Raw genomic sequence first — 16375 nt, forward strand, 5'->3', positions numbered from 1 at the left:
CTATTTCTGTTTTGTTATATACATTTGTTTTATTTTTTAGACTCCACATATAAGTGATTACATACCATATTTGTCTTTCTCTGTCTGACTTGTTTTACTAAGCATAATACACTCCAGGTCTATCCATGTTGTTGCAAATGGCAGAATTTCATTCTTTTTTATGGCTGAGTAATATTCCATTTTATATAAAAGAACCTCTTTCTTTTTTTTTTTTTTTTTTTTTTTGCGGTACGCGGGCCTCTCACTGTTGTGGCCTTTCCTGCTGCGGAGCACAGGCTCCGGATGCGCAGGCCCAGCGGCCATGGCTCACGGGCACGCGGGATCCTCCCGGACCGGGGCACGAACCCACATCCCCTGCATCGGCAGGCGGACTCTCAACCACTGCGCCACCAGGGAAGCCCGAACCTCTTTCTTGAAAGGTCATTTTGAAAGAGCTCATGTAAACATGTTGATGTATATACAAGAATGAAAACTTAAAAATCTTAACTAGTATAATTTGGATTAATTAATGTGTACGTTTTTCAGTTTGTGTACACCTTGACAGTGACAAGCCATTTTTGATATGCTTAATATTATCTATGTTATTTTGTTGTGATATGGGAATTTGGGAGAATTGAAAGCAGCTTTGATCTCTACCTTATTCCTTCAGGTATTTTGTTTGTTATTTATTAAGGCTTTAGCTTTTGTAATATTAGAAGTATTCACATATTTTGTAGACTGACTTTTTCTTTTTGAAAAGACAGAGTAAATATTCTTATTTTTTCCTCCTCCAAAATGCAAGGGAGTAAGGAATAAAGAGACTTTGCGTTTGCAGGACCTAAAAATGATTTTAAATATTTAGTTGTTTCTGTTTATTTTCTGAAAGAGGAAGAGGGAGGAGAAATGGAATATAAGACTGGGTTGTAAGGACAGAAACCAAAAGTAGGTAAAGGATCAGGGTAGGGAAAAAGTAAGAAGGAAATTAACCAGGAGAAGGCAGTTAGGAGAAGTAGGAACTCTGAACTTTACTTTGTTTATTTGCACTCTAAAACTCAGTCTCTGCAGGTATTCTGGGAGTTGAATGAAACACAGTCTCAGTTTTGAAAATACAAAATATGAGTCAACCGTGAGAGCAATAAAGTAGTTGTATATGATTAAGTTTCAGCCACCGGTAGTGAGACATTTTTTGTTTAATAGCTTTATTGAGATGTAATTGATAAACAAAAATCTTGACGTAGTTAATGCATACAGTTTGATGAGTTTGGACAAATGCGTACACCCATGAAACCATCATTAAAATCAAGGTAATAAACATAATCTATTACCTCCAAAAGTTTCCTTGTGCCCCTTAGGGGTTTTGTTGGTTTTTTGTTTTGCGGTAAGAACATTTAACATGAGATCTACCCTCTTAACAAAGAATTTTAATGCACGGTATTGTTAACAGTAGGCCCCATGTTGTACAGCAGATCTCTAAAACGTAATCATTTGCATAACTGAAACTTTATGCCCTTTGAACAACTCCCCTTTTCCTCCTTCCCCTCAAACCCCTGGCAACCACCATTCTACTCTGTGCTACTGTGAGTTGGATTATTTTAGATACCTCAAATAAGTGGAATCATGCATATTTGTCCTTCTGTGACTGGCATATTTCGCTGATCATAATGTCCTCCAGGCTCATCCATGTTGTCACATATGGCAGGATTTCCTCCTTTTTTAAGGCTGAATAATATCCCATTGTAGGTATATACCACATTTTCTTTACCCATCTGTCAATAGACATTTGGGTTGTTTCCATATCTTGGTTATTGTGAATAATGCTGCAGTGCACATGGGAGTGCAGATGTCTCTTCGAGATCCTGATTTCAATTCCTTTGGATTTATACCCAGAAGTGGATTTGGTGGATCATATGGTAGTGTGAAGTTTTGATGACATAAGTTTATATATCTCTAGGTAGGAGTAACTCAGTTTCCAGCAGCTGTTACCCAAAACATTTGAAGGAACTTAATGGGTCAGAGTTGGAGCTTTTTCTCTTCTCTTTTTTGTGTTGCTGTTAGTCATAAGGGAAAAATACTCTTGTGTTACCAGCTCATTGTTTCACTCCTTTGTCTCATTTTTCTTATCTGTCTTCTAGACAGATTTTGAAAAAGAGATTGGAGAGTGGAAGAAATGTTTTAAATTGTTTTCTGGCATCTGTCAGTAGGACTTGGGTAGGGCATGTTTTTTGGCTCTTCTTATAAACACTTGTTAGCAGAGGGCTAACGAGGCCAGGCTAGTAGTTAGATCCCTTAATCATGTGCTGTGTTACATTCTAAAGCCTGTCTCCAAACAGTCATCAAATATATACCTTTGAATATGAGGGTAAGTGAACACAAACCTACCCCATTCTGGAAAAAGTCCAGAGTACATACTCTGAAGGTTTAGTAGCACCATCTTTACAGAAAAAGGACATCCCATTGCCCAATTTGGAAACCACGGAAAATGCTTCTGCTACTCAAATATTCCTCAGTTTTCCTAACCAATCATCGTGTTGTTTATTCTCTTCAAAACAGCCGTTACTAATCAGAATTGCACCTTCTCACCTATGGGCTAACACTGACACTGTGATTTCTGCTGGCCTTTTCCCTTATGCTTATGGCCCTGTTATCTGGATCTCTGAAATGATCTTGTTTGTATTACAGAGCTCTCATTTGGAAGACAGTGAATCCGCAGCATTACTTTGCTGTGAACGTGAAGAATCAGAAATCTTTAGTGATTCCAATGTACGTAGGTATTTGTCTTTATACAGCCTTTGGTGATTCAAGTGAGAGCTTTTTGAGTAAATTTGGCTCTTAAATGCATCTGAGATAATGCCTATTATTTTATCTATTTGGCCTCACTCATCCAAATAGCCTGGGAAGGCAAATAAGTGACTTGGAATGAGTGTATGTATAAATATATGGTATATTTGTATGTGTAATAATCTCCATTCAAAGCATATCTCTCAAAGTAGATAAATGTTGCACCCTGAAACCTTGAGTCTCCTTCACTAAGGAATATGATTGTTTTTGTGGGTTTTTCACATTTTTTTTTATGGTCTTTTCCCTGTGACAACTGCTTGGTATTGGTGCTGCCACTGGACCTTTATTCCCCACATACAAAGACCTAACATATCCTGGCTGTTGATAAAATGTTAAGCCAAAGAAATGTTATAAATCCTAGACTATAGAGTCATCCAGATCATCTCAAACGTAGAACCATCTCACTACATTTCATGAGGTGTTATAAATTGTATTGATCTCATCTGACCCCCGGCAGAGTTGCTTAATTATTGCAAATTACCCACAGAATCAGGCTGAAGTTAGAGAATGACTTAAATTAACTACGTATCGCTTCCAGTAGGATAACTGCCTTTGCTAGCCATGGCTAAAACTAGGTTCTACAAACCTTGATGATAAAATCTGAGTTCTGTCTATTCCAGAAGGCTTATTGTGCATAGTAGGTATTCTATAAATATCGCTGAAGTTTCATCAATGGAAACTCTCTCTCGAATGAAGCTGTGCCTCTCAAGTATATCACCATAGTACTGCCTGCTTTTAAACTGTCTTTACTTCACCTTCATGGCGCAGTGAAGGTGATCACTATTTTAAGACCTCATTCAACCGTTATGTTGATTTATCTGGCTGCACTTCATTCAGCACTGACGAAGCGTCTGAAATGGCATGAAGTCAGTTATTGTGACTCACTAATAGCTGGAGTGGTGCTCACTTCCCTAGTACTTGAAAACATTAACTGACGAATTCATATGAACACTCATTTATTATCAACATTTTGCAGATGACGCACTGAGGGTGGAAATGTTATATTCTTTGCCCAACGTTGTGTGATAATCAGGGGCAGCGCTGACATCAGGTCTCAGCTGACAGCCATCAGTGAGCTCATTATCAGCAGGCAGCATGACATCAGATCTCAGCTGACAGCCATCAGTGAGCTCATTATCAGCAGCCAGCATCTTCAGTGATGGAATGTGTACCAGTCTCCTTATATATAGTGCCTTACAAGATTTATCCTGTTCAGTCTGCAGTAGAGTCTTCTACACTTGGACTGGCTTATTGTTTTGGCTGATTTTGTCTTACAGAGGTCAGTGCATGGCAGTCCACGTAAAGAATATTTTTATGAAGTTGGACACGTGGGGAAAAGACTCTAGTTTTAATAGTTTTCTCTCTTAGAAAAAATTAGATGGGTATATATATTTGCAGATTACTCAGGATTGCTTGATTTTATCGCCAGAACTTTCATTCATTTAAGTCAGTTTTGTTGTCTTTTCTTCTTCAAGAGGCAAAAGCGGTTACATGTACTTGGCTGGCTTTACCTGTAAAGGTACTGGATCTTCATCCTGTTTTGTGTGCTCAAGAAGTGTTTCCCATACTTTTTATTTCTTTTCTCACCTTCCCATTCCCACCCCCACATCGAAGGAGATTGAAAAGCTCCTTCCCAATTTGAAGACTTAAACTTGAAAACCAAAGTTTTTGCAGAGCAAACTGACTGAAATGCCACTTCAAATTTTTTTCAAAGGAAGTGGTACGGAATCTTGATAACTATTTGAAATAGAAGTTAACTGTTGTTATGAAGAGTAGAAAATAAAGAACTTTTTCAATAAACCTTGGAATAACAGAAATGTGAACTTTGGTTAGCTATATTCATTCCTTCCCTTATGCACGCACTCATTCATTCACCAAGCATTGATTGACTCTCATGTACAAATTACCAGGCCCAAGGCATTGGGGGTTAGGCCTAAAATATCAAATCGACCCTAAGAGCAAACATCCAGCTATAAGGTAAAAAAGGTCTGAGGCTCTAATATAAAACATGGTGACTGTAGTTAACATTGTATTTTATAATTGAAATTGCTAAAAGAGCAGAACTTAAATGTTTTCACCAAAAAAAAAAAGATAAATATATGAGGTGACTGACGTGTTAGTTAACCAGTTGGGGGAATCATTTCCCAATGTATTCATATATCAAATCGCCATAATGTACACTTTAAATATCTTACAATTTTACTTGTCAGTTTTACCCCAATAAAACTGAAATTAAAATTACTCTAGGAGAATGTATAATCTACTCTTCAACAGATTAGTTTTATGGATATTCACGGAAATGCAGTACATGGGGAGGAGAGAAGAAATCTGTGGGTGAGTGGAAAGAAATTTGGCTGGAGGCAAAGAAGGGATGGCTGTCTCTGGAAGAGGGCTGGCTGCCTTACATCTCCTGGGGCTTTCCCGGAAGAGAGGAGAGGAATGTAGAGAGACCTCTGCCCCTTCTCTAGTCCCACTCATCCTCTAGGGAACCAGATAAAGGGTAGAAGCAGAAGAAGCTATTTGCTCCCTCTGCTATGCACAGGGTTGTTGGAGGCCTCCATAATGGGAAGAGGGACTGCCTGCCCTAGAGCAGGGTGACCGTGTGACTGGAAGAGGTCACAGAGGAAGAAGACACTGGCCCTAGCTCAGGAGTTTCACTTTGTCTCCAGATAAGAAAGAATGTGGGCAGTGACTAGAGCAGGTTCCGTTACTAGTGGCTGCAGCAGCTACTGAGACTCCTGAGGGTTCTCTTCAAATTTCCCATCCCCATACCTACTGCTATCCTGCCTTAAAGGAGAAAGAGCTCAGCCTGAGCTGGGATTCCCATTATGGTGATTGTGGGGTTCAGCTAGAAACAACTGGATTCATTACCATTGTAGGGTTATTTCTTCCCTAGCCTGTAGGTCAGGAAAATGCTTGTTGTGTTATTTTGTCTCCTAAGAATACAACTTAATTCTTTCTCTCCTTTCTTTGTTCTTCTGACCCCACCCCTACCCTACCAAGCAGGAAGAGGGATGGATATAGGTGGTCATAGCATTTTTATGGTCTATTTCGCTCTTTTGCTTGGATATTATATCCTTGTAGGGAATGCATTTTCCCTCTGTGCGATCAAAACAGATTTTATGTTTGAATAGCCCAGTGAAAGGGAAAGGTATTAGCCTTCTGTTATTAAAAAAAGTAAAAAGGGAAAGCTACCCTCTAGAATTGAATGTGAAGAGGGCAGATGAAAAGAAAGGAAAATCTAAAATGTAGAAACTATTTGGTTTAGAATACTTTACATTTTTAAACTTTAGGTTTGCATTCTCTTCTAGGTCAGGACAGATGTCTCAGAATAGATGGCAACTTCAGCGGAGGTTTTCATCTGTAGTGGGGTAGGAGAATGGCTTTGGGAGAGAAAGAATATATGACGTGGCTAATACTAAGTTCAAGATGAAGGATTTAAGAATTTTTAAAAGTTACTAGCATTAAGATAAGCCCTGGTTCAAATGAGTAGCCAACCTATGGATTGAAGATAGAAGGAGCTTTAATCTTCAAGATTCTTTGGAGGCATCCTGTTTTTCTTGTGTGTTTTAAGTTTTAGAATATGGTGTATGGAATGATCAAAACAATGAATGATTTGTTGGCTTAGAAAGTAAAGCTACACTTAGAAGGGGAGAACCGCTGTTGTCAGGAAATCTACTTTTGTAAATCTCTAGAGATTGTAAGCACAAGCAAGATGCTTGTGGATGAACCTACAGATACAATGATAACCAACTGGTTGGATGGAAGGTGGTGATGGTATGTGGGCCAACGAGCATGTGCATCTGGTCATTTCTGTTGATTTGTATTTACCCTCTTCCTTTCAGCTCTCTCTCCCTTTCAGCTCTCTGTACTGTGTTTTTTATTTCTTTTTTCAGACTCACTTGCAGAGACACCATTTCACTAGCCAATGCACACAAATGTAAAAAGAATTTAAAAAGGAAAATTCGTTGCTAAGGAGATGTGGTTTTTATTACGAGTTTCAAATGGCCATTTAGCCAACAGCGAACAGCTGTCAGACCAGAGTTCAGGATGATTTGAATTGTTTCTGCCTCACCTCTGCTGCATAGTAAAGAGATTGCTGATTAGGGCACCTGGTCAGAAAAGAGGTTAAAAGTGTTGCTAGTGGCAGAAACATAGTTTTACCATGAACAGTATTCCTATTTTTTCCTTTGGAGGGAGTCTGATCCAAATGGTAACGCTGGTAGAAAGCCTCCTATGATGTTAAAATTATTTTTCTTTATTCCAGAATAAAGCATAGCTCGACTATTTTATCCTAGAATAACAAATGAGAAACAGTTTTCAACTTTTCTTTTTTGAAGTCTTACCCTCTTAAGCGATTTATTTGAAGAGAAATGAGGTTTGTAGTAATCTTGGGTACAAAGTCTACTTTAAAAATTAGCTTTATAATTTAACTCAGTGGCTCTCATCATGGCTGCACGTTAGAATCACCTGGTGACTTTTTAAAATAATTTAATAACAGAGTCTCACCTCAGTCCAGTTAAACCAGGATCTCTGTGAGTGGGACCCAGGTATTAGTATTTTTTAAATGCTCGCAGGATTATTCTAATGTGAATCAAGGGTTCAGAACCACTGTTTTATCTCTAGCTATGCTAATTTTTTTTGCCTCCAAATCAGAGCTCCAATCTGCAACATTTGTAACATCTGTTTACATGAAGAGAGAATAAAATATGAGATTGATTAGAATAATGAGTTGACTGTATGCATGTACTACCTCAGGTACAATGCAATTAACTTTTATTCAGTGAAATTCCTTGGCTAGGCTTCTGTTAAAAGAGGAGCAACATACTGAAATTAGGTAAGTTAAATCCTCAGTAAACCTGTGTCAATGAAGGATAAAGTTTTCCATGAGGTTATTAAGACTTACACTTCCTGTGTCAACACTGCTAGGAGCTGGCATAGAAAAGAATCAAAGAGCACTTTTATACTTTGTGTATTATAACTTTATTAAAATAAAATATACACACAGAAAAGTGCACTTATTTTGTACTTTTATTTATATTGTAAATTTTCACAAACTGAAGTTTTCACAAACACACATCAAGGAACTGTGTAACCTGGACCTAGATCAAGAAATGGAATATTACTACTCCCCTCCACCAGTTCCCCCTTCCTCCAACACCCGCTCCTTGCTTCCTTCCAGTCACTACTCACCCTCTGGCTATCACCTCCCAGAGATAACTACTCTCCTGACTTCTTGACCATATGATTTTGATGTGGGCATGAGGCTATGCCCTTTAGATGACCTCTCTGACCTCCAGAATCAGGGGTCAGCATCATGTAATATTTAAAGAGCTCAGGTTCAAGGTTCCAACAGCCTGAGTGAAAGTCCCAGCTCATAGTAAGTCACACTGGCTGTGTGACTCCACTTCTCTAAGCCTTACTTGCCCCATCTGTAAAACAGGTGTAACAGTAGGACCTGTCTCATAGAGTTGTTAGAATTAAATGAGATAATTTATGGGTCTGGCACATTACCTGTGCTGAGAGCAGAGGCAGATATAGTATTCCCTGATGTCATCATGTCTTCAGCAGAGTCAGGACAACGCCACTATGGTCCGTGGGCACAATTTAGTTCATAGTCTAGCTCGGGAGGGAAGGAGGAGGAAAAAGTGGGCATCCTGACCGTCTTTCCTTTTCCTCACCATCCTTGATTTGGCCTGTGACATGACTAACTTGTGGCAACTTCTAAAATATGTTATTTAAATTCATAAAGTGATTACTGAAAGGCCAGAAACGTCTTCTTATGCATCTATATATTTGCCACAGCACCTAGCACAACGATTTACAAGTTGCACGTCGTGTCGTGCCTTGGATAAAGGAATCTGAAAATGATGCTTCCTGCACATCTTGCTTTCCTGTGCTGGATTTGTATTGGTCTGATTTCTGTTCCTTTTGACCAGAGACATATTTTTGAGACATCTAGCACAAGAACATACAGAATGTAGCAGTTAAACAATTGCAGGCAGAAACCAAGAACTTGGCCTAATTTATAAAATCAACAAAATAAAAGCTCTAACTAGCTGAGTTATTCTGCTTCCATGATCTGAGGTCAGGCCTGCTCAGGTATATTTTCCCCTTATTTTGGTTTAGGAGAACAAGCAAAACAGGAGATGGCAGGACTTGTAGGCTTTTCATTAATAAAATTGTACAGACTTTTTTTAAAGATTATAGTTTGGAAACAATTTATCCTTTGGAAGGTTAGCAAGATAATTTATTGAGCACTTACTATTTGCCAGATGTGTTAAGTGATTTTCATACAATTTAGTCTTAAATCCAAGTCTTTGAGGTTAAGTACTTTTAGTATTTCCCATTTAAAGCTGAGGAAACAGAGACTTGCCTAACGTATGTGACAGTGCTGATATTGAGAGCCAAGTCTGCCTGACACTCCCTGCTTGAGCCCTTAACCTTATGCTGGATTGCCTTTACCCTTGAACAGAATATTGTTATTCTCATGCGAGGAGATCAGGAGCAAATGGAATAGTGGGTCTCAGCTCCGGCTTTGCAGCAGAATAATCTGTGGAGCTTTTCAAAAATATAGACACTCAAATGTCACTTTAGGAAGTTCCTAATTCAGTGGGTCTTGGATGAGCTCAACATTTTTATTCTTTACAAAGCTCCATAGGTGTTTCTTCGTGCAGCCAGAGTTAAGAATAGTGGTTCATAGAAGTTCCCTAGAGAGGAATTATAAGATTACAGATTTGGGGGCATTTGAAGACTGAATTTGGAATATTGTAGAGACACATCGTTGTTAGAAGTGTAGAGAAGGAGGAGGTAGCTTAATAACAATCAAGTTTCATGTTTCAGGAGGTAAGATAGTGTTTATCACTGGAAATTGGATATATCACTGGGGAATTTTATAGAAGGATTGATTCTCCATTCTTTCTATGCATTTCTAGAGTGCTGCCACTTTTGTGCTCAAGCAATCTTTCTCAACCCTAGTTTGCTCTCCCAGGTAATCTGTTTTCTCAGTGCTGGGGGTGAAGTCCTGGTGAAGTCGCGATTTCAGAGCTGTTAGGCAAGAACTGCTAACCTTGGAGAGAGCAGGGGATGGCCCTGATTAAGACAGATGCTGTGGGAGAGTTGTAAACTTAACAAATTCTTAATCTCAGTGGATCCTGTCTTCTGAGTTCCTCCTAATGCCTTTTGTTTATGTTTTTGTAATCTCAGTGTGCTTTGGCAGTAGGGAAGGGGTAGTAATTCTTCCTTTCACTTTACAATTAAGAAAGTTGAGTTATAATTTCAAAGGCCATGACTTTCTGAGAACTATAAATGAAATAATGGCTAACATTTGTTGAGCACTAACCATGTGCCTGGCTCTATCCTAAACATTTTTACATTCATTATCTCATATTACATCTCTGATGTGAGTAGTGTTATTTATCCCTGTTTTAGAGATAAGAAAACTGAGCTCATTTATTCTACAATTCCTTGAGTCTACTCTCTGGCAGTCACCGTGCTGGGAAATGAGTATCCAGTGATGAACAAGTCAGACCCTATACTTATGGAACTTACAGTCCATTGGGGAAGACACATAATAAAAAACAAATAAGAATTCAGTTACAAAATGTGATAGTGCTATGAAAAATACAAATGGGGAATAATAATAAAGAATAACAAGGCAGAATTGCCATTTAGATAAAGGATAATCAAGAAGAGCCTCTCTAACGTGGTGATATTTTAGCTCAAGATAGTTAAAGAGTTTGCTTAGCATCACATCTAGTAAGTGGTGAAATTCAAGTCTGATTCCTAAAGCTCTACTCACCATGCATGCTGCCTGTTAGACATGTGCTTGGAATCCACCCCAGGTTTGTGACTCTCCTCTCTGGTCTGACCAGCATTCATACCGTGACATTGTACCAGATTTCCAGAAGGGCATCATAAAGAAAGAAATTATAACAGTAAGATAATTTTTTAAAAAGAAACTTGCTTCCTAAAATGCTTCTTTAAAAAGAGCACTAGGAGGCAGCATAGAGAAGGGAGAGCAAACAGGGTGGCAAATAGTATATGAATTTCAGCAAATGATGGAGAGACACAAAGAAGCTGAAAATCTCTGCTGTAAATGCGCTAGGTACATTTGCATGAAGAAATGCCCTCTTCACATGTATGGGCTGGGGTGGATGTTCCACTTTGGATCAACATCCTATTTCCTGTCCTTACTTGAACTTAGTTTGAAGGCCCTGATTTAGGAACCAAGCAGAAGACTGCTCATGGAAGATGCTAAGAAGTGTTAGATGGTGCCTAGACCCTCAAGGTGCTTGGAAAGAATGTAGGAGGAAGGGGAACTGCTCTTGGGAAGGGAAAGGACAGAGAGGAAGAGTGAAATACAGTCTTGAATTTAAATGCTGCAGTCTTCTTCTGACTCTATTGCAATGCTTGATGTGCCAAGTTACTGTCTTAGGGTTTTCCAACAGAGGCCTCTGCATTGCCCTTTGCTCCGGAAGAATTTGTTCACTTGCTCTTTTTCCTCCCAGGAAATAACAACAATTCTTTTTTTTTTAATTTTTTTTTTTTAATAGGCAAAGGATCTGAATAGACACTTCTCCAAAGAAGACTTTTTTTTAAAAAAATTTTTGGCTGCATTGGTCTTTGTTGCTGTGCGCGGGCTTTCTCTAGTTGCGGTGAGCGGGGGCCACTCTTCGTTGCAGTGTGCAGTCTTCTCATTGCGGTGGCTTCTCTTGTTGCGGAGCACAGGGTCTAGGCACACAGGCTTCAGTAGTTGCAGCGTGTGGGCTCAGTAGTTGTGGCACAGGGGCTTAGCTGCTCTGCGGCATGTGGGATCTTCCCGGACCAGGGCTCGAACCCGTGTCCCCTGCATTGGCAGGCGGATTCTTAACCACTGTGCCACCAGGGAAGTCCCAATAACAACAATTCTTAGGCTGGTCAGAGTCTGTAGAAGTGTGATGCAAATTGTTAGATTCTGGATTATAAGCCTAACTGTTTAGATGTAAAGAGTGCCTAGTGTAAATTTCTGCTTGGAAAAGATTTGTGTGTGATATTCATATATACATCTTACTTGATGATTGTATTGGTGAAGATTATAAATTGACTCGATCCTTGCAATCTTGACAGTTTAGTCAAAAGTTATAATAGTGTTCAAAGTCTTTGACCCAGAAATCTAATTCTTGAAAATTTCCTCTGAGGAAATTTTTTAAAAGAAAAGTATATGTACTAACATATTAGTGAATATGTTTAATAATAGGAGAGAGGAGATGGTTAAGTAAACTATGGTAATATTAACTCAATGAAGCCATTAAAATGAAAAACATGAAAACTATTGATATATAGTTCTATGAGAAATTATATATGAAATGTTAAGTGAAAAAGTAAATAAATGGAAAAATTAAGTTGCATCTCTACCTAAGTCTTATGACAAAATAAATAACAGATAGATCAGAGAATTAAATTTTAAAAAATTGATATTACAAGTTAGAACATACAGGAGAAACTTTTTTTATAATCTTGGAGCAGGAAAGCCCTTTTAAAAATAATGACACAAAACTCAGAAATCATAAAAGAAAACATTGATGAATTCAAATAAAGTCAAAAATTCTACATTAAAAGATCCTGTAAACAAAGTCAAAGACAAACAACATGTTGGGAGAAAGATTTTCAACACATGACAAAGATCTAATTTCTAAAATACCTAATGTGTTCTATAATTTTTTTAAAGCTCAGAAACATAATAGACCGATGTGCAAAAGAAATTAACAGACTTTCACAGAAAAAGATATACAAATGGCTCTTCAACATATGAAAAGATATTTAATAGTTCTCATAACCAATACCATTTTTTACCTCTCAGATTGGCAAAGATCAAAAAAGTTTGATAATTGCATTGTGTTGGCAGGATCACAGGGGAAGCAGCTTTGCTATTTATTGTTGGTGGGGTGAATGCCCATAATATTTGCTCCAGAAATTTCACTAGTAAAAACTTATCCACCAGAAATATTCCTATATGTGTAAAAATTCATATAGTCAGAGATATTCATTGCAACATCATTTGTAATAGAAAAAAATTAGAAATATCCTAGATGTCCATCAAAGGGTTTCCGTATGAACCAATATGAAATTATCTCCTATTGTGAAAAGACAACACCAAGGGCTTCCCTGGTGGCGCAGTGGTTGAGAGTCCACCTGCCGATGCAGGGGACATGGGTTCGTGCCCCGGTCCGGGAGGATCCCACATGCCACGGGGCGGCTAGGCCCATGAGCCATGGCCGCTGAGCCTGCACGTCCGGAGCCTGTGCTCCGCACCACAGTGAGAGGCTACCACAGTGAGAGGCCCGCGTACCACAAAAAACAACAACAACAACAAAAAACACCAAGACAACACCACCAAGATGCAAAGCAGTGTGTGTATCATTTGTGTAAAACAAACAAAAAACCCAAAAACAAAATAGCAGATGGAAAAGAATATGTTTAGATCCTTAAAAACACTTAGACTGTATCTGGTAATATACATAAAAATTAAAAAGAGCAATTGCCTTTAAGGAGAAGAACTTGTTGGCTGGGAAGCAGATGTAAGGTAGAGACTGATTATTTAATATATATCATAGTGTCCTTTTTTAAATTAAAAAAAAATTTTATTGCAGTATATTGACATAGAATATTAGTTTGAGGTGTACAACATAGTGATTCAATATTTTTATACATTCTGCACTATACAAAGTTATACTGACTGTATTCCCTGTGCTGTACATTATATTCCCATGACTTATTTTATAACTGGCAGTTTGTACCTTTTAATCCTCTTCACCTATTCCACCCCTCTCCCAACTCTTCTCCCCTCTGGCAACCACTAGTTTGTTCTCTGTATCTGTGAGTCTGTTTCTGTTTTGTTATATTTATTCATGTGCTTTGTTTTTCAGAGTCCATATATAAGTGAAATCACATGGTATTTGTCTTTCTCTATCTGGCTTATTTCACTTATTATTAGCACAATACCCTCTAGGTCCATCCATGTTTTCACAAATGGCAAACTTTCACATGCAATGCAATCCCTATCCAAATACCATGGCATTTTTCACAGAACTGGAACAAATAATCCTAAAATTAGTATGGAACTACAAAAAAACCCCAAATAACCAGGGCAATCTTAAGAAAGAAGAACAAAGCTGGAGGTATCATGCACCCTGAGTTCAAACTACACTACAAAGCTGTAGTAATCAAAACAGTATGACACTGGCACACAAAACAAACAGACACATAGATCAAGGGAACAAAACAGAGAGCCCAGAAATAAACCGATGCACATATGGTCAATTAATCTATGACAAAGAAGGCAAGAATATACAATAGGGAAAAACAATGTCTTCAATAAGTGGTGTTGGGAGCACTACACAGCTACATGTAAAATGATGAAACTAGATCATTTTCTTACACCATATATAAAAATAAACTCAAAATAGATTAAAGACTTAAATGTAAGACATGAAACCATGAAACTCCTAGAAGAAAACCTAGGCAATATGCTCTTTGAAATTGGTCTTAGCAATATATTTTTGGATCTGTCTGCTCAGGCCTGGGCAACAAAACCAAAAATAAACAAATGGGACCACATCAAACTAAAAAGCTTTTGCACAGTGAAGGAAATCATCAACAAAATGAAAAGGCCGCCTACTGAATGGGAGAAGATATTTGCAAATGATATGTCCAATTAGGGGTTAATATCCAAAATACGTACCGAACTCAGGAACTGATTAGTGTATAGGTCATATGTGTAGAAGTGTTCAGTGATCTTTGAGGGGAGGGTGTGTGTGTAAACAAAAATTCTAAATTTTTTGTTACTTAACTGCTTTTTTCCTCCTCAAGGAGCTTCTGTAATATAGCAGACCCTCACTGGAGCCATTTTTAAATGCCTTAAAGGTGAGCTACAGAGCAGCCAGTATTGTATTAAGCAATTCTAGCCCTCAGAATTTATGGTCCTTCCTGTTATGAGCTACATGTAACAAGTAAATACAAATTAAAATCCACTGGAATATTAATCAATGTGATGGTGCTATGTCCTAATAATTTAAATTCTACAATGCAAAGTTAGGCCCAGTTCTTGTGATCAGCTCCACCTCTCATTAAGTCATAAGCACTACTGCTTCATTTTCTTCCCCATTCTTGGTTTCCACTGATCTGGTACCATGCCTTCATTTTGAACTATTTTGCACTATCCTGAGCTATTTAAACCACCAAAAGCGCAGCAGAACTGGCCTTGGTATTTCCTTCACTGGCTATTGTGACACTTCCCTGCCTGGCCCCTATGCCTTAAGGGCATGACCTTAGTTTCCATGTTTTGTGTGTATGGTTACCTTTCACTTAGTTATTCTTTCAACAAATATGTACAGAGTACGTCTGATGTGCTAGACACTGTGCTGGTTGTTGGGGATATATAGTGGTACATATAGCAAACGTGGTTCCTCCCTTGGAAATTTACATTCTCGTGGAGAAAGGTGGCATTAAACAGCTAATTTAGCTAGTGAATTTTAAAATTTTGATTGTGATAGATTCTGAAAAGAGGAAAGCACACCATACTGTGAGAATATGGCAGGCCGGGACCTGACCTGCTTAAGGTTAGTGGTCAAGGGAGGGCTTCCTTGGAGAACTGGTGTTTTGAGTGCTCTGAAAGAGGAGTCAGAGTCAACCAGAGGAAAGTTGGGTGGAGAGAATGGGGAAGAAAATACTTAGACGTCAGGAAACTTATTCAAGGAACCAAAAAAAGGTCAATGAGGTTGGAACATAAAAAATAAGGGAGGAAATAACACAAGATGATGCTGGCGAGGTCAGCACAGGCTAGATGGTACTGAGTCTTGTAAACTAAATTAAGAATCTTAGTCTTTATTCCTCCGACAAGAAAAAGCCATTGAAGAGTTTTCAGCTGGGGGTGTGAATTAGGGTACCGTTTAAAAAGATCTACCTGGCTTTACTATGAAAATTGGACTTCCAATTTATTTATTTATTTATGCATGCCATAGACAGTTGGGGCATTGTTTTTTTGTGATTTGATTTGGTTAACTCATTCGTCAGGCAATGGCGCTCTTAATAAGAGGGAGGTTGACAGAAAGGCAGTATGGTGGTGAAGAGTGTGTGACCCTGGATAAGTTACTTTACTTCTCTAAGTCTCAATTTCTACATCCAAAGAATGGAGATAATAAATAGTATATCTGCTTCATGGGGTAATTGTGAAGATTGAATGAGATAATATCTGCAAAACACTTAGATTAAGGCCTGGCACATTGTAAGCCTCTAATAAATGTTAGTCACTGTTAAAGTCTAATAATCTCATGAAGGGTTTAGCTGCTGCTCTGAGAACCACCCATTCTTGGTGGTCCATGGAGTAGCTTTCCATCCAGAGGTCACATGTGGGCTTGTCTAGCCACCACCACTGGACTGTAGGAATCTAGCCTAGTCAGCTGCTAGAGAAACATCATGTATAAGGTTTAATTTCACAAATGTCACTTGGAGATGGAAATGAAAGCTGAGGAATGGTAGCTTGCTTTAACCCTAGCTATGGTTTTGCTTTGAAGCTGGC

General features: G+C 38.4%; 1 protein-coding gene and 1 pseudogene across 2 annotated transcripts in view; both read left to right on the forward strand.

Moving 5' to 3' along the window:
• SSH2 (slingshot protein phosphatase 2) overlaps positions 1-16375 on the forward strand; it is a 245432-nt gene that overhangs the window by 60848 nt on the left and 168209 nt on the right. The window contains exon 2 of one of the 2 annotated variants that reach the window (XM_033847851.2): positions 2659-2739. The exons of the other annotated variant lie outside the window; for it this stretch is intronic. Coding sequence (XP_033703742.1) covers positions 2659-2739 — 81 coding nt within the window. The remainder of the gene's footprint in view (positions 1-2658; positions 2740-16375) is intronic. 2 annotated transcript variants of the gene reach the window in all.
• The window catches only part of LOC141277290 (RNA 3'-terminal phosphate cyclase-like protein pseudogene), a 120094-nt pseudogene that overhangs the window by 60640 nt on the left and 43079 nt on the right, over positions 1-16375 (forward strand).

The sequence above is a fragment of the Tursiops truncatus genome, chromosome 20 (genome assembly GCF_011762595.2).
Source record: "Tursiops truncatus isolate mTurTru1 chromosome 20, mTurTru1.mat.Y, whole genome shotgun sequence".
Taxonomy (NCBI): Eukaryota; Metazoa; Chordata; class Mammalia; order Artiodactyla; family Delphinidae; genus Tursiops; species Tursiops truncatus.